Source organism: Amblyraja radiata, chromosome 9 (assembly GCF_010909765.2).
Source record: "Amblyraja radiata isolate CabotCenter1 chromosome 9, sAmbRad1.1.pri, whole genome shotgun sequence".
Classification (NCBI taxonomy): domain Eukaryota; kingdom Metazoa; phylum Chordata; class Chondrichthyes; order Rajiformes; family Rajidae; genus Amblyraja; species Amblyraja radiata.
The window spans coordinates 29,260,535-29,280,631 of NC_045964.1; the positions used below are offsets into that span (position 1 = coordinate 29,260,535).

The following is a 20,097-nucleotide window of genomic DNA, read 5'->3' on the forward strand; positions in this document are numbered from 1 at the left end:
CGTTTGATTTAAAGTGTTGTTGCAGATGCTGGATCTATCATGGCCCTCTAAATGGAAGATTACAAGTGATAGCAACATTAAATGTGAAATCGTTTTTCCTTTATTATAATGAATCAGAAATTGGCATCAATGGTGAAAAAGTCTGATTATTTCAAACAAGCATACAGCATGGAAACAGGCCTTTCGGCCCATGCCAATTACGATTCCCCATCCATGGTAGTCCCACCTGCCCTCGTTTGTCCCATATTTCTCTAACCTTTCATATCCATGTACCTGTCCAAATGTCTTAAATGTTTTTATATTACCTCCCTCAACTATCTTCTCTGGTAGCTCATTTCATATACTTACCTATACTGTGTGGGGGGAGAAAATGTTATCCCTCAAGTTCCTACTAAATCTTTTCCCTCTCACTTTAAACCTACATCCCGTGGCTCCAAGTAAAATAAACTGTGCATTCACCCTATCTATTCCCCTCATGATTTTATACGTTATTCAAGATTTTGAAAATAATTGCTTAAAATTGAGTTTCCAATAATCACATGTGTCATGTTGTTTTAAATGTATCATCACTTTCAAATTTATTTCAACCGTGGAAGTTAATGTATTTGATTGACTTCCTTTCCGTGCTGAATGTTTTCTTGAATTTTTTAAAGGGTTTTTTTGTAACTGTTTCTTTGTCAGCTACAATCAAATGGTGGAAAGTAATATATCTTTAATAAATAAACATGGTTAAAGAGAGTCAGAAGCTGGAAAACCAGTGAATACCAGGCCAGCCCTCTGGGAACAGGGTCACATCCCTGCTTAAGGTCAGCTTCTGCTTTGGACGTGGAATTCACCTTATCAGCACTCAACTGTATTTAAAAAGTCTAAACTATCAGGATGGTGGAAGGAAGCATTTTGGACAGTTGGGTTTAAAAATAGGTTTTGTTAGCAACAGTGATAGCATTAGCATTAACTAAGAAACACGATAGCCAAGGAAGGGCTGTGGGAGGCAGACAACACTATGTTTTAAGGTCCACAGGTCCAGGAATGCAGATATTGGATTCAAGGGTGCTGTGACCCCTGCATACAGGGCGAGCAAGCCAGTGAATCAAATTAAGTGTTTGTTTCTGTTGCTCATACGTGTATTTTCATCCACATTTAAACTTGTTTTTTTAATTGCAGAAACACAATTCAATTTACACCCACACAGATAGAAGCAATTCGAGCTGGCATGCAACCAGGCCTTACAATGGTATCATTTTGCTATTACTTATTCAAATATCTCTAATGTTAACATGTTTTGGTGGGCCAAATTATTGGTGCCATTGTAGCTCCTTTTCTTTATTTCTTTCTTTCTTTCAGGTGGTAGGCCCACCAGGAACAGGAAAAACTGACGTGGCCGTGCAGATAATATCTAACCTGTACCATAACTTTCCAGAGCAAAGGACTCTCATTGTGACCCATTCCAACCAGGTACTTTCACAATAATTTATGTATTGGTTCCGATCATAATTTTTTTGTGGCCCTTCAGCCCACCGACTCCACACCGACCAACGATCACCCGTACACTACTTTTATGTTATTCCACTTTCCCATCCGACACACTACGGGCAATTTACAGATGCCAATTAACCTACAAACCCGCACATTCATAAATTACAGGAGCAGAGTTAGGCTGTTCAGCCCATCAAGTCTACTCCACCTTTCAATCATGGCTGATCTATCCTTCCCTCTCAACTCCATTCCTCTGCGTTCTCCCCATAACCCCAGATACGTATTTGGAATGTGGGAGGAAATCGAAGCACCAGTTGGGTCCCTGTCACATGGGAGGCCTAGTCCCCCAACGCAACCCATTCCCCCAACGCAATATTCCACCACTCACCCATAGTTCCCACGAGAGGCCTGATCCTCCAATGCAACCCATTCCCCAAGTTAATATTCCTGTCTGTGGAATTCTCTGCCTCAGAGGCCGGTTCTCTGGATACTTTCATGGGAGAGCTAGATAGGGCTCTTAAAGATAGCGGAGTCGGGGGATATGGGGAGAAGGCAGGAATGGGGTACTGATTGGGGATGATCAGCCATGATCACATTGAATGGCGATCCTGGCTCGAAGGGCCGAATGGCCTACTCCTGCACCTATTCCACCACTCACCCGTTCCCCCAATGCAACCTGTTCCCCCAACGCAATATTCCACCACTCACCCATAGCTCTTAACTGCACTGGGGCGGCTCATTTCTCCTTATCCCCCAGCTCTCCCTCCCCCTCCTCTTCACCCTCCCTCTTTTTAAACTTTAAAAAATTGACATAACTTTAAAACATCAAATTGCACTTTCTGCCATGACTCGGTGTCCTGTGACGTTGTAACGGGCAGGGCCAGCAAGTGCAATTGAATTTTTTACATTGAAAGGTTAAGTGGGAACTATATGTAAATTAGATCCCATTGTGACATCATAGCTGCTAACTGCCACTGCAACTTGAACTGTATCTTCTCAAACTGGATATTGTAAAATTGAAAATGTGAATAACTTGTAAAATATACCATCAATCTGAACGAAATTTGAGATAACACACCACAGGACAATGGTGAGTAAGGTGGTCCAAACATGGTAGCGCTATCATGTACCATTTTGGTGTAATTCAGGGCATGACAAAAGAACATAGGATGTTTATTGTCACATATACCAATTGGTGGAGTGAAATTTGAGTTGCCATTGCAGCACACCAATAAAATAAACACAACATCATAGAATTTAACATTTAAACATAAAAACATCCCCCCACAGCGGGATCAACGTTTTCCACTGTGAGGGAAGGCAGCAAAGTTCAGTCCACTTCCTCTATGTTCACTCGTGGGCGGGGCCTATTGAGGGCTCCGCAGTCGCCTCTACGGCAGCCCGATGTTTCAGGCCCTCTCGTCGGGATAATGGAATTCTGGCGTCGGAAGAGCGCTCTCAGCAGCTTGGAGTTCCGAAACGGCCGCTTGCTACCGGAGACCGCGGCTCCCGAAGTCCACAGGCCGCGCTGGTCGGAGCTCCAACACTGGCGATCTCAGCGAAAGATCCCAGGCTCCACGATGTTTAAAGTCAGCGCTGCTGCGGCTGGAACCTCCACAGACCACAGCTCCACGATGTTAAAGTCGGCAGTCCCAGCACTCCGGAGATCCACATGGCGACCCTGGTAAGGCATCGCCCCGCTCCGCAATGGCACCTCAATGCTGCGCTGCCGCTGAAGCTGCAGCTCAAAGCTCTGGGCAGTCTCCGGCAGGAAAGACCGCACCAATCCAGGTGATAGGCCACGAGGAGGGGGCGAAGATGCGGCTCGGAGGAAGGATGCATCCTCACCCAGGTAGGGACTGTAAAAAACAGTTTCCCCCTTCCTACCCCCCCCCATCCACCCACATAAAAAGACTAAAAGGCCTCCAGAACAAAACTTTTTTTTTATTTTTTTATTTTTTATTTATTTATTTATTAGAAGTAGACATATTATAAAATGTAGTTACATATTATAGTAAAAAAACTTTTCATATACATCAGTCATACATTATTAAAATTTTCCATTATCAATTACTTCTGCTTCTAGTGTTTTTATTTTTTATAGAAAGAGGGAAAAAGAGAGGGTAGAAAGTTACAAATAAAAAAGAAAGCAAAAAAAAACACAACAGAAAAACAAGGGAGGTGGAATGGGTTACCTGTAATACGTCAATGGAGATAGGTTCGTAGGTTATAAAGTATAGCTTTTCATCTATTCCTGAGTTCAAGTTTCAGTTGGGTCCTCGTGCTGTGCCAATCTATCCCTTCAGATAGTTAATGAATGGAGCCCAAATTTTATGGAAAAGATCTTGTTTGTCCATTAAGACAAGTCTAATTCTTTCTAAGTATAGGGTCTCCGACATTTCCGTAATCCACATTTTAATTGTGGGGGTTGTAGGGCCTTTCCAAAATTTTAATATTAATTTTTTTCCTGTTATTATACTGTAGTTGAGGAAATTTATTTGGTTTGTTGTGAGTGTTAAGCTTTGTTCTGATATTCCAAGTATTATTAATTTTGTGTCTGGGTCCAGTTTTGTATTAATAACTTCTGAAGTTATTTCAAAAATATCAGTCCAAAAATGTTTAAGTTTTATACAGTTTGCAAACGTATGTGTTAAATTAACCTCTAAATGTAGACATTTATCACAAATAGGAGAGATTTGTGGGAAGATTCTATTTAGTTTTATTTTAGAGAAGTGTAGTCTATGTAAGACCTTGAATTGTATTAAAGTATGTCTGGCATTTAATGAACATTGATGTATTTGTTGTAAACTTTCGTCCCACATATCTTTCGTGATAGGATGACCTATTTCATTTTCCCATTTGTATCTATATGGTTCGGTCGGTGGTACCTCGTTGTTTTGTAGGGTGTTATAAATATAAGCTATTAGTTTTTCAGTATTAGGATGCTTGTTCAGACATTCATCAAGAATTTCTGATTCCCTATTCCTGTAGACTTGTGTATTAGATTTAACATAATCTCTAATTTGTAGATATCTGAAGAAATTATTTGAGTGCAGTCCATAATTCTGTTGTAACTCTTGAAATGAAAGAAAAGTACCTTTCCCATAAAGATGTCCTATATTTTTGATTCCATAATTTTTCCATTGTGTGAAACCTTTGTCCATAAAGGATGATTTGAATAAAGGATTATTTACAATGGGAAGGCAGAGTGGTATATTATTCAATTTTAAATCTTTTTTTATTTGTTTCCAAATTCGTATTCCACTATGTATTATGGGGTTTTCTTTATAGGTTTTTTTGTGCGGTTTTGTGGGGGCAAATATGATCGGTCCAATTTCAAAAGGTAGACAGTCTTCCTTTTCCATCATTAGCCAATCTGGTTGTTGATCCATTTCTTCCAGCCAGAAATTCATGTTTTTAATATGGACTGCCCAAAAATAAAATAAGAAATTTGGCAAAGCCAGACCTCCATTTATCTTTGATTTACATAAATGTGTTTTACTTATTCTATGATTCTTATAATCCCAGACAAAACTTGTAACAATGGAATCGACTTTTTTGAAAAAAGTTTTTGGGATATATATCGGAATTAATTGAAGTAGGTACAGCAGTTGCGGTAAAAAAATCATTTTTATAGCATTAATTCTCCCAAGCTTAGAAATGGGGAGTGTTTTCCAGTATTGAATATTCCTATGTAGTTTATTCAGTAAGGGTGGGAAATTTAGTTTAAATAAAGAGGTATATGTCTTAGTTACATAGATTCCTGAGTATTTAAATTTATCTTTAACTATTTTAAAAGGGGATTGTTGTATTGTATGTAAATTGAATTTTGTTATTGGCATGATTTCACTTTTATTCCAATTAATTCTATATCCCGAAAACTGACCAAATTGAGTTATTAGATTTAATAGGTTTGGAATACTAGTTTCTAATTTTGTAATATATATTAGTATATCATCTGCATATAAGGAGATTTTATTCCTTGTGTCTCTAGTATTGTATCCAAATATTCCTGGATGGTTTCTAACGCTTTCTGCTAGGGGTTCGATTGCAAGAGCAAATAATAGTGGGGATAGTGAGCATCCTTGTCTACAGCCTCTAGAGAGATTAAATTTAGTTGATAACATTTTGTTTGTTAATATTCTAGCTGTTGGAACAAAACTTTTAACACATTAAAAATTAAAAAAAGGTGAAAAACATAGAAACATAGAAAATAGGTGCAGGAGTAGGCCATTCGGCCCTTCGAGCCTGCACCGCCATTCGATATGATCATGGCTGATCATCCAACTCAGTATCCCATCCCTGCCTTCTCTCCATACCCCCTCATCCCTTTAGCCACAAGGGCCACATCTAACTCCCTCTTAAATATAGCCAATGAACTGGCCTCAACTACCTTCTGTGGCAGAGAATTCCACAGATTCACCACTCTCTGTGTAAAAAATGATTTTCTCATCTCGGTCCTAAAAGACTTCCCTCTTATCCTTAAACTGTGACCCCTAGTTCTGGACTTCCCCAACATCGGGAATAATCTTCCTGCATCTAGCCTGTCCAACCCCTTAAGAATTTTGTAAATTTCTATAAGATCCCCCCTCAATCTTCTGAATTCCAGCGTGTACAAGCCGAGTCTATCCAGTCTTTCTTCATATGAAAGTCCTGCCATCCCAGGAATCAGTCTGGTGAACCTTCTCTGTACTCCCTCTATGGCAAGAATGTCTTTCCTCAGATTAGGTGCAGGCGAACAGCTGCAGGCGAGGCTGCCACATTCTATGGCGCCATGACTGAAATGCAAACATGAAGGCTCACAAACAAACAAGATGAGAGTTTTAGTTTTATTTATTTATGTGTGTGTGTGTGTGTGTATGAGATATGTGTGTGTGTATGTATATATACTATGATTGTGTGTATATATATACCCACGCGCACACACACACATGTATGTGTATATATATGTGTGTGGATAGATAGATAGATAGATATATAGATATAGATGCATAGATAGATATAGATATATAGATATAGATAGATAGATATAGATATATAGATAGATCAGGCCTAATAGAATTCTTATATATTGTTTAATTGTATAAATTCCCCAGAAAAGGTGAGTCGTTCTTAAGAAAGAGAACATTTCACTTCTGACTTATCAAACATTTAAAACAATGTTACCAGTTTTGATTTATTTAAATGAGAGCATGTTTTAATTTTTGGTAAAATATGGTGGTGGATTGTGCTTGAGTATATATAATATTTTATTGCCCATCTTGACTATTCGTTATCAGCACCTTGCGTCTTTGGTCAGGAATATGACAATGTTTAATGTGTAGATAGGAACTGCAGATGCTGGTATACGCCGAAGATAAACATGAAGTGCTTGAGTAACTCAGCGGGTCAGGCAGCATCTCTGGGGACAAAGGACGGGTGACATTTTGGGTCGGAACCCTGAACTCCTGACCCGAAACGCCTCCATCCTTTTTCTCCAGAGATACTGGCTGACCCGATGAGTTACCCCAATACAATACAATTATACAATACAATACAATTCAATTTATTGTCATTTGGACCCCTTGAGGTCCAAACGAAATGCCGTTTCTGCAGCCATACATTACAAACAAATAGACCCAAGACACAACATATTTTACATAAACATCCATCACATTGCTGTGATGGAAGGCCAAAAAAACTTTTCTCTCCACTGCACTCTCCCCCCCCATGTCAGAGTCAAAGTCAAAGCCCCCGGCGGGCGATGGCGAATTGTCCCGTGGCCATTTAAGCCACGTCGGGTGATGCAAGGCCGCACACCGGGTCTTGATGTTAGAGCCCCCGGCGTGCGCTCGCAAACTCCCGCCGCCATTCCAAGCCGCGCGGGGCGGTGATGTAGGCCCCGCTCCAGGTGCTCTTCAACCCCGCAACTCGGGCGGGAGAAGTCGCCGCTGCGGAAGCCCCGAAAAGCGGTCTCCCTCCAGGGACCCGCGGGCTCCCGGTGCCGTCCGCCAAACCCGCAGTTGCAGCCTCCGAATCTCCGGGGGTCGGGTCGCAGCAGCGTCCACCACAGCTCCACCCGCTCTGGACTCGGCCAGCTCCGCGACGGTGAGGTGAGTAGTCAGCACCAGAGCCCCCGGTTTTCCTGTTGGAGGCCGCTCCTCGTTGCAGCCCCAACGACAACGGAGACCCGACAAAGAAAAGGTCGGGTCTCCCGTGCAGGGAGAGATTTAAAAGTTACCCCCAACCCCCCCCACACCACCCCCACCCCCCCACACACATACCCCAACAAAAATAACAAAAACTACATTAAAACATAGACATAAAATAATAAAAACGCAGACGGACTGCAGAGGCCGCTGCAGACGAGAGTCGCGCCGCCCAGCACTTGTGTCTATCTTTGACAACAAGTTTACTTTAGTCCACTGAAAAATCATGCCTTACAACTTCTGATTAGTTTTCAAGCTAATTAAGTACCATTTTTACTTTATTCAAAATGTTAGCCAGCTTACGGTTTTTAACTTTGAAGGTTTGTCAATTGAAAATATTCCAATGGAACAAATTAAGGTTCCATTTCTGCATGACCTCGAGGGCGAACAGTGAAAAAGCTTGTCCTTGGGTCTCAACTGGGTTCAAAAATAGATTGCAAGTAGTCATAACAATATTAAGTACTGTTAGTATGCTTTTTTCATAGTTTCAATGCTTGCAGTTTGTGTTTAAATGGCCAGTTAATATAAAGGTGATTTTAATTCATACAGCTTAAAATCCTGCACGTATACTGATAAATGGGAAAATCCATCATATTGGTTTGCCTCATTTATATTATGCAAATCTATTATACATAGAATATGCATTTCTGTTTTGTAAAACTAATTACAAAGTAGAAAATATGCCTGCTGTTATTAACCTGTATTAGAGTAAAATTTGTTGTGCTCACCAGATATTCTTTCGAAAGATATCACAATTTGCTTTTCTTTTTAATAATGCTCCAGCTTTTGACAACCCATCCAAATTAAAAATAATAATGTTGGGCTTCCTTTATTTTAGCTCTGTTGTTATTTGACACCTATTTAAATAATATTTAAGATTCAATAATCATATCAGGGTGATTACCTGACAGACTATATTAAAATGTATCGCTACACTGGACGTTAATTGATCACAGGCCAATTTTAAATTGTCAAGTTGCAGGGAGATGAATCAAGAACAGCAGCATTGATTGAATATATTTATAAATGAAATAGTGCTATTTACTTAAAACATGAAAACACAAGTGATCATTAAAAAGAGCAAAGGTAGATTAAAAATGCTGGAGAAATTCATCGGGTGAGGCAGCATCTATGGAGCGAAGGAAAAGGCGACGTTTCGGGTCGAGACCCTTCTTCAGAATCAACTTTATGTGAAGAGCAGAGCAAACTGACCGATTCAATCTTGCAGTCCATTGGGAAAAATCCTGGACCCATTTTTATGGAAGCTGTGCATAAGCCTAGTATTTGTTTCAGTTCTAATACCAAAATTCTGGTATCTCTGATCAGAACCACTTGCTAAAGTCCGTATAAGCAGGCCCAGTCGTGATATACCATTGCATCACAATATTGAACAAATTCCTAGTCTTTAGAAAATGCTAATTTTAATTTGAAGCATAATTCCTAGATTGTTACTCTGCCAACAGGATTGCATGTTTTACCTGCAATTCGAGCTCCTTTTTAAACAAACCTCCAACTGCAGCAAGTTTTTAAGGAGAATGTATTATTTTGGGGGGGAAATAATGTACAAATGTGCTCAATAACCGTTGCCCATGTAAAACAGAGTTTTAAATCCATAAAGTTACTACTCTTGTACCTGCAAATGAATGGATCATTGAACAAGAAACAATGCATGGTACCTTCTCAGCACAACACTTGTTGATGCACTGAAATGTAGCCTTCTATTGTTATTCAGACACAATATGAATTTGTTTAAGTACCGATGATAGATGTTGTGTGGCTGTTAAATTTGCAAATAGTTTATGGATGAAAGACAAAGCCATATCATGCACATGTAATCAGATAAGAACTAAGTGTCAATATAGTTCATTTGACTGTTTGGTTTCTGCTATAAAATTACTAAAATTTTCCTAAACTTGTCACCGTTTGACTCGCCTTTAAACTTTGGCAAACATGTTCGGCTACAAAAAAGGGGATTGTAAGCAATTGGTGAACTGTGTCCACAAAGCATGAAAGTTATAGCGAAGGAACTAAAAACACTTTAGTCAAGGTCATGATAGGGTGGAGCTCTATCAAACATTTGGCAAATAATTCACTGAAGGCTTGTTCCTTTTTTATTTTTACTACAATTTCATGTAACAGCCTAATCTCCATTTAACGTGAGAGGTTTTGTGAATTATAAAGGAGTTTTAGTTGTGTATTGGTTCCGATCATATTTTTGTTTGAGATACAGCATAGAAACAAGCCCTTCGGCCCACCGAATCCATGTTAACCACTGATCTACAGCCAGATAACGATCCCAAACATACTGCTAAAGCAACAAAGGAGTTTTTCAAAGCTTAAAAAATGCTCAATTCTTGAGTGGCCAAGTCAATCACCCGATCTGAACCCAATTGAGCATGCCGTTTATATGCTGAAGAGAAAACTGAAGGGGACTAGCCCCCAAAACAAGCATAAGCTAAAGATGGCTGCAACACAGGCCTGGCAGAGCATCACCAGAGAAGACACCCAGCAACTGGTGATGTCCATGAATCGCAGACTTCAAGCAGTCATTGCATGCAAAGGATATGCAACAAAATACTAAACATGACTACTTTCATTTACATGACATTGCTGTGTCCCTAACATTATGGTGCCCTTTCATGGGGACTATGTATAAACACTGCTGTAATTTCTGCATGGTGAAACCAAAATGTATAAAAATGGCCTTTATTAAAATCTGACAATGTGCACTTTAACCACATGTGATTTTTTTTCTATTGTAAATCTCAAATTGTGGAGTACAGAGGCAAATAAATAAACGATGGGTCCTTGTCCCAAACATTAAGGAGGGCACTGTATATTTCAATAGTGCCCACGCTTGTCGGGAAATTCATGGGCTAAAAAGCATTTTTTTACAACTCACTGCTGTGAAAAGTAGTGTGAATAAAAGTCTATCTTTCCTTCTTATAATGTGGACGGTTTTCAGAGTTTGTGCTGGAAGTGAATCACTGCAAACGAATTGACATATTATCCAAATAACTAAAAATACACAATTCAGAATTGACACCATTCTTGAGCCAGACTGATATCTCTCAATGCATGGAAGTGTTACAGAAATAAGTTCCTTTTCATACATTGCAGCAGCTGTTTTAAGTCTTTTTGAAAGTTATTCTCACTTCTAAAAAGCTCTTGTCATCTGTTGCTGTCAATTTGCAGGCTTTGAACCAGCTGTTTGAGAAGATCATGGCACTGGACATTGATGAACGGCATCTTCTTCGTCTGGGTCACGGTGAAGAGGCACTAGAGACCGAGAAGGATTTTAGCAGGTGAGAAAGGAGGAAGAATGTAGATTAATGACCTGAAACCAACCTGAAACCAACTGTTTTACAGAAGTTGATTTTAGTTTTAAGTACTAAGTTCAATTCGAAGGATCTGGAACACCACATCAATGTTTATACCTTTAAAGCCAAGCAATAACACCTTCTTAAAATCAATATCAAGCTGTAGAAAATGGCCCTTGAAGTTACTTTGCAAAAATGTGAAATGTGAAATATTCTTATCGAGCAGAGTTAAGGGCTGTCCCACTTGGGTGACCTAATCTGCGAGTTTAGAAGAGTGTCTTCGACCTTCAAACTCGCAGCATGGTTGACACGTGGTCCTAGGAGGTCCTATGAGGTCGCTGGAACTCTGCTTCATGCTCGAGGGACGTGGCCTCAGCATGTTGAAAATTTTTCCGCGAGTAAAATTTGGTTGGCATGGTTTTTTTTGACTCGTGCAGTGGAGTGGGGTCACCATTTAGTTACGGGCAGTCGAGGGCGCGCGCGCGTGTGTGCGTGTGCGTTCCAGCTCGCGCTTTCAACGCGGACGGTCGATCCAGCTCGATGTTTTCCAGGCGAATGCCCTCGAGCTTCAAGGTCGAAGACACTCTTCTTAACTCATGAATTAGGTCGCCCAAGTGGGACAGCCCCTTTAAGAATTGAGGGGTGGCACAATGGCGCAGTGCTAGAGTTGCTCCCTTACAGCGCCAGAGCCCCGTGTTCGATCCTGACTGTGGGTGCTGTCTGTGTGGAGTGTGTATGTTCTCCCTGTCCTTGCGTGGGTTTTCACCGGGTGCTTCGGTTTTCTCCCACATTCCAAAGACGTGCAGATTTGTAGGTTAATTGGCTTCTGTAAATTGTCCCTAATGTGTGGGATAGAACTAGTGTATCGGTGATTGCTGGTCAGCATGGCCCTGTTGGGCTGAAGGGCCTGTTTCCACGCTATATTACTAAACTAAGTTTACAAAAACATGTTATATATGGGCGGCACGGTGGTGCAGCGGTAGAGTTGGTGCCTTACAGCGCTTGCAGCGCAGGAGACCCGGATTCGATCCCGACTATGAGTGCTGTCTATACGGAGTTTGTACGTTCTCCCCGTGACCGCATCTGTTTTCTCCAAGAACTTTGGTTTGCTCCCACACCCCAAAGACGTACAACGTGCAGGTTAATTGGCTTGGTAAATGTAAAAAACCCTTAATGTGTGTGTAGAATAATGTTAATGTGCGGGGATCGCTGGTCGGCGCGGACCCGGTGGGTCGAACGGCCTGTTTCCGCACTGTATCTCTAGACTAAACTATAAATTCAGAGTTCAATTAGTACTATCAGACTGACTCTTAGATTATTTTTGTTATTGTCTTGATAATGTTATAAAAGACTTTTCATTGATTTCCGTCATGTTATTCATGTGAAGGAATGTAAATTAACTATGCATTAAATGTTCCTTGAGGAGAAACAAGTCAGAGAAATAATCTATTCTGGTCCCATACAAAATCGGGACAAGGCAGTTTTATAATATTTACTCAGTGGATATAATTTATCTCTAAAATACAGTAAAGATACTTGTAAGTATACTGTATTTTAAAGAGATAAATTATACTTACATTGTAAATATCTAGGTAGTGACTGTTGTTTGACAGGGAAATTGACAGGAAATGTTGTTTCAGGGAATATGAGCAAACTGAGTAATTGGGCGAGACAGAATTTAAGTGGAAAAATGTGGGGTGATTTGGTGCAGATCCGGAATGCACTTCCTGCAGGCTTGAGAAAGATGAGTTCTATTGTGGCCTTCAAGAGGCAATTAGATAAATATATGTTAAGGAAAGGGTCTAAGATTTTATTCCTTGGAGGATGAGGGGTGATCATACAGAAGTGAACACGATCATGAGGGGAATAGGAATCAGATTCAGATTCAACTTTAATTGTCATTGTCCGTGTACAGTACAGAAACAACGAAATGCATTTAGCATCTCCCTGGAAGAGCGATATAGCATATGATTTGAATAAATATTTACATTAGCATATATACAGACATAGTGTTTTTCCTGTGGGAGGAGTGTCCGGGGGGGGGGGGGGGGGGGGGTGATTGGCAGTCACCGAGGTACGTTGTTGAGTAGAGTGACAGCCGCCAGGAAGAAGCTGTTCCTGGACCTGCTGGTCCGGCAACGGAGAGACCTGTAGCGCCTCCCGGATGGTAGGAGGGTAAACAGTCCATGGTTGGGGTGAGAGCAGTCCTTGGCGATGCTGAGCGCCCTCCGCAGACAACGCTTGCTTTGGACAGACTCAATGGAGGGGAGCGAGGAACCTGTGATGCGTTGGGCAATTTTCACCACCCTCTGCAATGCCTTCCGGTCGGAGACAGAGCAGTTGCCATACCATACTGTGATACAGTTGGTAAGGATGCTCTCGATGGTGCAGCGGTAGAAGTTCACCAGGATCTGAGGAGACAGATGGACCTTCTTCAGTCTCCTCAGGAAGAAGAGACGCTGGTGAGCCTTCTTGATCAGAGTTGAGGTATTGTGGGTCCAAGAGAGGTCATCGGAGATGTTAACACCCAGGAACCTGAAGCTAGAAACACGTTCCACCTCCGTCCCGTTAATGTGGATGGGGGTGTGCGTGCCGCCCCTGGACTTCCTGAAGTCTACAATGAGCTCCTTGGTCTTCTTGGAGTTAAGGGCCAGGTTGTTGTCAGCGCATCATGCTGCTAAGTGCTGGACCTCCTCCCATGTAGGCCGACTCATCATTGTTGCTGATGAGGCCAATCACCGTTGTATCATCTGCATACTTGATGATGGTGTTAGTACCATGTACAGGTGTGCAGTCATAGGTGAAGAGGGAGTAGAGGAGGGGGCTCAGCACACAGCCCTGTGGAACGCCGGTGTTCAGGGTGAGGGTTGAAGAGGTGTGCTTGTCTAACCTAACAGACTGTGGTCTGTTGGTTAGAAAGTCCAGTATCCAGTTGCAGAGGGAGGGATCGATGCCCAGGTTACCGAGTTTGGTGATCAGTTTAGATGGTATAATGGTGTTGAATGCTGAGCTGTAATCGATGAACAGCATTCTTACGTAAGTGTCTCTGTTGTCGAGGTGGGAGAGGGCGGAGTGAAGTGCCGTTGAGATGGCATCCTCCGTACTCCTGTTCTTGCGGTAGGCAAACTGATAGGGATCCAGTGTTGGGGGTAGGCAGCTTTTGAGGTGTGCCAGGACCAGCCTCTCGAAGCACTTGGTGATGATGGGGGTAAGTGCAACTGGGCGGAAGTCGTAGAGGCTTACCGAAGTGGAGTGTTTTGGCATTGGCACGATGGAGGTGGTTTTAAGGCACGTGGGGACAACTGCTTGGGCAAGTGACAGGTTGAAGATGTCAGTCCAGACGTCTGTCAGCTGCGCAGCACAGGCCCTGAGCACGCGCCCGGGGATGCCGTCAGGGCCAGCAGCCTTACGTGCATTAGTCCTACTCAGTGCCACGTATACGTCGTAGGGGGTGAGTGTGAGGGGTTGGTGATCGGCAGGGAGCACAGCCTTGATGGCTGTCTCTAGATTGTCCCTGTCGAAGCGGCCATAGAAGTGATTAAGCTCCTTAAGGAAGGAGGCGTCGCTGGATGTGGGGGTGGTGTTGGAGGGTCTATAGTCCGTGATGGCCTGGATGCCTTGCCACATGCGTCGGGGGTCGGAGTTGTTGTTGAAGTGCTCCTCAATCCTGAGCTTATGGCAGTGCTTGGCCTTCTTGATGCCCCTCTTCAGGTTAGCCCTGGATGAGCTGTAGGCTCGAGCATCGCCTGACCTGAAAGCGGTGTCCCGTGCTTTCAGCAGTAGCCTGACCTCTCTGTTCATCCATGGCTTCTGATTCGGGAATATGGTCACCTGTTTGAGGGAGGTGACACTATTGATGGTGGAGTTTATAAAGTCCAGAATAGAGGATGTGTAGGAATCAATGTCCGTGTGGGAGTCAAGGGTGGCCTGGGCTGCAAACGCCTTCCAGTTAGTGTTTCCAAAACACTGCTGAAGTGTGAAGTCCGCTTCCTCTGACCAGACTTTAACTGCATGGAATGGTAAATGCACAGTTTTTTGCCCAGAACAGGGAAAACTGGAACCAGAGAACCAGAGAACATAGGTATAAGGTGAAGGGGAAAAGATTTAGTAGGAGCCTAATGGGTGACATTTTTTACACAAAGGGTGATAGGAATATGGAAGGAGCTGCCATTTTGTTGTATTCCATGAGTAGTCCGGAGATGAATTATTTGCCTAATCTATTTCTGACGGATTACAGACGGGATTGTACTCCGTCCTGCTTCCTGGAGATCATGACCAGTACCTTTGTTTAGCTGATCCTGAGGGAGAAATTATTGCCTTATTTTTCTTTATCCACCTTCTTCCCATCAAAACCACCTCACCTGTAACAACCTATTACTGACCTGGCTCAGTGCTGCCCCACCTCTCTTCCAGCTTTCTTCACCCCCCCCCCCCCCCCCTCAAAATCACTGAGGAAGATGTCACCTATCCATGTTCTCCTGAGACATTGCATGACCCGCTGAGCTACTCCCGAACTTTCTCTTTATTCTAAACCAGCACCAGCGATTCTTTGTATTCAATTTCTGATGATAATGGTTGAGAATAGAACATTGGTCAAGGCACATGGAAGCCATTGTTTTGCTGTAAAAAGCTTGATTCTTTATCTTTCCTTTCTACGACTAGCTTAATTTCCTACTTGAAGGATTATGCCTGCAACAATGCAGCATTCTCTCAATCATGCATAGTGGAAGGTCAGCTGAGATTAGATACAATGGAATGAAGTTTGAATCTAAGTTAAGAGCAAGATTAATTGAGCCAAGCTGATTACTTCGAAATAACTACTTAGTATTGGTTTTAGTTCATTATTGTCATGTGTACTGAGATACAGTGAAAAAGTTTAATTTGAGTCCTGTCAAGGCAAATCATACCATACAAGAGTACATCAGGTGCTACAGCTACAGAGATGGTGCAAATAAAATAAAGTGTGAAGGCCACAATGAGTTATAGTGGAAGATTGGGAATCATCCTTCGTATACGATCAAGAGTAGGGAGAAGCTCATCTTGAATCTGATGGTAGATACTTTCAAGCTTTTGTAACTCGTCGTGATGAGAGAGAAGAGTAGAGAGAATGACCTAAATGCATGTGGCCCTTGATTATGTTCTCTGCTTTCCCAAGATAGCAGAAAGTAAAGTTGGAGTCAATGGGGTGAGGCCAGTTTGCATGATGAACTGGGTTGTTCACAACTCTGTAATCTCTTGCGGCATTGGGCCAAGCAGTAATCAAACAAACTGCAGTGCCACTGGATAGATTTCTTTCTCTGATGCATCTCTAGAAATGGGTAAGAGTTTAGTTTAGTTTAGAGGTACAGTACAGAAACAGGCCCTTCAGCCCGCCGAGTCTGCACCGACCAGCGATCCCTGTACAGTAACACTACCCAACACACATTAGGGTCAGTTTTACATTTCATGCCAATCCAATTAACCTACAAATCTGTCTTGGAGTGTGGGAGGACACGTGGTCCTAGGAGGTCCTACGAGGTCACTGAACTCTCCTTCATGCTCGAGGGAAGTTCCCGCATACTCGCGGCCTCAGCTAGGTCACGGAAAATGTTTCAGCATGTTGAAAAATTTTCCGCAAGTAAAAATTGGTCGGAATGGTTCTTTTGATCTCACAGTGCAGTGGAGTGGGGTCGCTGTGTAGTTACCGGTAGTCGAGGGCAGCCGTAGGCAATCTCCATCGCTGACCGGGCATTTTGATTGGCTCATTGGAGTTTTCAGGACCAAGGAAAACCGAGCGGTAGGTTAAATGCCCGCTAAACTTTATTATACTTCTTAAAAGCTTCTCCCGCCCTTCTCCCCCGCCCTTCTCCCCCTTCCCCTCCCCCCATCTCTCCCTCCCCTCCTCGCTCTCGAAAGGACTTACCGTTACTGTGCAGCCGTCTTTTACCTTCCTCTTCATCGCGGGTGTGAATTTCAGACACGCTCCCCCGTTTTCCCTGGGCCCCCACCTATGTGTTTGTGTTTGTGTGTGTGTGTGTGTGTGTATGTGCGGTCGGTCGATCCAGCTCGCGGTTTCTTCGCTGACGGTTGATCCAGCTCGAGGTTTTTCAGGCAAGTGCCCTCGAGCTTGAAGGTCGAGGACACTCTTCTGAACTCGCGGATTAGGTCGCCGCAGTGGGACACCCCCTTTAGTCTTCACAGGGGAGTGGGTCTCACAGTTGATCCATCTTCTTTGGTTAGGGAATACTCAAAGTGGCTTCTTTGGTCCGCAGTCCTCTGCACACATCTAATGGGTCTGTGACAACGGTGGTGTATTCATTTTTATCAGACATTGAGCAATGGTCAAAGATATTTGGGCCACTGGAGGGAAAAGGAAGCATGTTGATGGTACTTTAGTAGCACTCTATTGAGGTTGGCCTGGTTGAAGTCCGTGGCGATGAAAACTAGGGCCTCGGGGCACTTTTCAAGGTTATTGGTTCATCCAGTGCAAGCTTCACATCTACATGGGGTGCAATGACACTGCTGTCAGAATAAATCCCTGCAGCAGGTACTAGAGACAGCACTTCATTATTGAATCTTCCAGGTCTGGGGAACAGGAACTCTCCGGGGCCACCATGTCCAAGGACCAAGAGGGAGGGGCTGGTTAGGAAACAGACCTGTCTGCCCCTAACCTTGCCCGAGAACATCGTACGGTGCAACCAGTGAATTGAGAAGCCCTCAGATTTTATGGCGCAGTCAGATGAAGTAGTGATGAAGCCCTCTGTAAAGTAGAGCATACAGCTGTCTCTCAGTTCACCTTCAGTATTATTTTGCATGATAATAGCTCAGATTTTTCTGTATTCTCACTTTTTGGAATTTGAGATTTTGTATTTCCTGCTTTAGGTTTTAAATTTACGGATTAAAACAGTGATAATGTTTACCTGATTCACTATTTGATCTTGAATCGTAATGGTACATAAACTATGTCGTATTTGTACTTGATTATAATCCAGAGGTGTAGTTTTAATTGTGTGTGAACTACATGCCCAGCTGCTACAGTCTTGCTTATTAATAACAGATACGGTCGGGTAAATTATGTGCTGGCTCGGAGACTCGAGTTGTTGCGTGAAGTTGGGCGATTACAGGAGAGTCTGGGAGTTCCTGGTGATGTCTCGTACACCTGTGAAACAGCTGGACATTTTTACCTGTATCAGGTAAGGTATAACTGTATCCTAAAGAAAGACCTTGTCCTCCAGTCCTTAATCCAGATCTCAGCGCACTGCCTAGCTCGGCCACAATTTTAATTAAGAGTTTAATTTTAACACCAACGATTTGGAACACGTGGCACAGGTTTATTTTCAATTATTGTTTTGGCCATGAATATCAGTACATCAGATTTGATAAGGTTCTGCATGGTAGGATGCTCTGGAAGGTTAGGTTGTATAGGATCCATGGAAAGCTAGCTGACTGGACAGAGAATTGGCTTGGTAGAAGGAAGCAGAGGATGATGGTGGAAGGCTGGTGCACAGTATTTTACCCAGAGAATCAAGAACCGGAGGACATAGGTTTAAGCTGAGAGGGGAAAGATTTAATAATAATCTGAGGGACAACCTTTTCCACAAGTGGGTTGTGGGTATATGGAACGAGCTGCCAGAGAAGGTAGATGAGATGGGTACTATAACTACATTTATAAGACATTTGGACAGATGGGAAAGGTTTAGAGATTTCTAGGTCCAATGCGGGCAGGTGGGACTAGTGTCGATGGGACATCTTGGTTGGAGTGGGCAGGTTTGGCTGTTTGCGTGCTGTTTGACTATGACATCTGTTTCCTTTGTTTATATTCAGGTGATGTCACGTTGGGAAGAATATCTCAGTAAAGTAAAGGCCAAAAGTGGAAAGTCTGGGGATGTTACAGCAGTGTCTGAGCATTTCCCATTCCATAAATGCTTCGCAAATGCTCCCCAGCCTATTTTTAAAGGTCAATCATATGAAGAAGATATGGAAATAGCTGAAGGGTGTTTCAGGCACATTAATAAAATATTTACACAGTTGGAGGTAGGCCACACATTTAAGAATAGCAATAACTCTTGTAATTTTCAGTAGCTAAATATGCTGCCTAGATTTTCTGTGGTCGCATAATGAATGGACATAATAATTTGTTTTAGTGTTGGTAAACTAAAAATCAGCTTTAATTAATGCACAAAACAATCATGCATTCTGAAATTACATCTCTATTAAATGTCAGATTTGTTTTTTACGATGCGCTGATGTTGATTATTTTTATTTGCCGACAGTCATTTTAGTGCATGAATTTACGACCATGTTCCAGTTATTAATTTTCTTAATTCGTTGAGCCTTGGCTTAATTAAATAATTGCAAACTGTTGGAAATCTTGAGCAGATTAAAATATGAAAACTACAGCAAATAAGTGCCATTGGCAATGATGAACAAGAGTGAAGAGAAGAAGTACCCAGCATTGCTCTTTGATGCTAAAATGGTTTTACTTTGACCAAAGAATTCAGGGGACATTTTGAAATTTCAATTGTTCAATATCTCTATACCCAACAAATGCTAGGGAGACACATTAGTATTTTGGCCAAGCAATTCAAACCGTCATAAAGTGCTCGGGTAACTCAGCAGTTCAGGCAGCATCCCTGGAGAACATGGAGAGGCGACAATTTGCATTCGGACAATTAGTCTGAAGGGGAGTTCAGACCCTAAACATCACCTATTCATGTTCTCCAGGGATGCTGCCTGACCGGCTGAGTTACTCCAGCACGTTGTGTCTTTTTTTATGAACCAGCATCTGCACTTCCTTGTTTTTAAACATAAACAGGCTATGCTTTGTAGAATTCCCAGAAAGTAAAATCAATCACCTCTTTTCAACTTTACTGAAATCACCGTTTTAAATCCTTCATTCTCAGCCTCTGGAATAAAGGCAAGAAATTCATGAACATTTTTTGTCATTGACACCAGGATAATCTCATTAATTTCCATTGCTTCTATCCTTTCTTTCCGCAGCTCACCACACAAACTTTAAACTTAAATAGTTCCATTCTTATGCCCAAGCTGGCATCCCTCCCCCTGATATATATACCTAAATCTGTTTACTTTTGTTTTTCCTTTTCCCCCTCGTGGTCGCCTTGGGAACACTT

At 42.3% G+C, this 20,097-nt stretch overlaps 1 protein-coding gene across 2 annotated transcripts in view; it reads left to right on the forward strand.

Annotated features, from left to right (window-relative positions):
* The window catches only part of aqr (aquarius intron-binding spliceosomal factor), a 72,202-nt gene that overhangs the window by 38,605 nt on the left and 13,500 nt on the right, over positions 1-20,097 (forward strand). For both annotated transcript variants that reach the window (XM_033026966.1, XM_033026967.1), the window contains exons 23-27: positions 1,165-1,234; positions 1,345-1,455; positions 10,860-10,969; positions 18,021-18,156; positions 18,788-18,997. In XM_033026966.1, the coding sequence (XP_032882857.1) occupies positions 1,165-1,234; positions 1,345-1,455; positions 10,860-10,969; positions 18,021-18,156; positions 18,788-18,997 (637 nt within the window). The remainder of the gene's footprint in view (positions 1-1,164; positions 1,235-1,344; positions 1,456-10,859; positions 10,970-18,020; positions 18,157-18,787; positions 18,998-20,097) is intronic.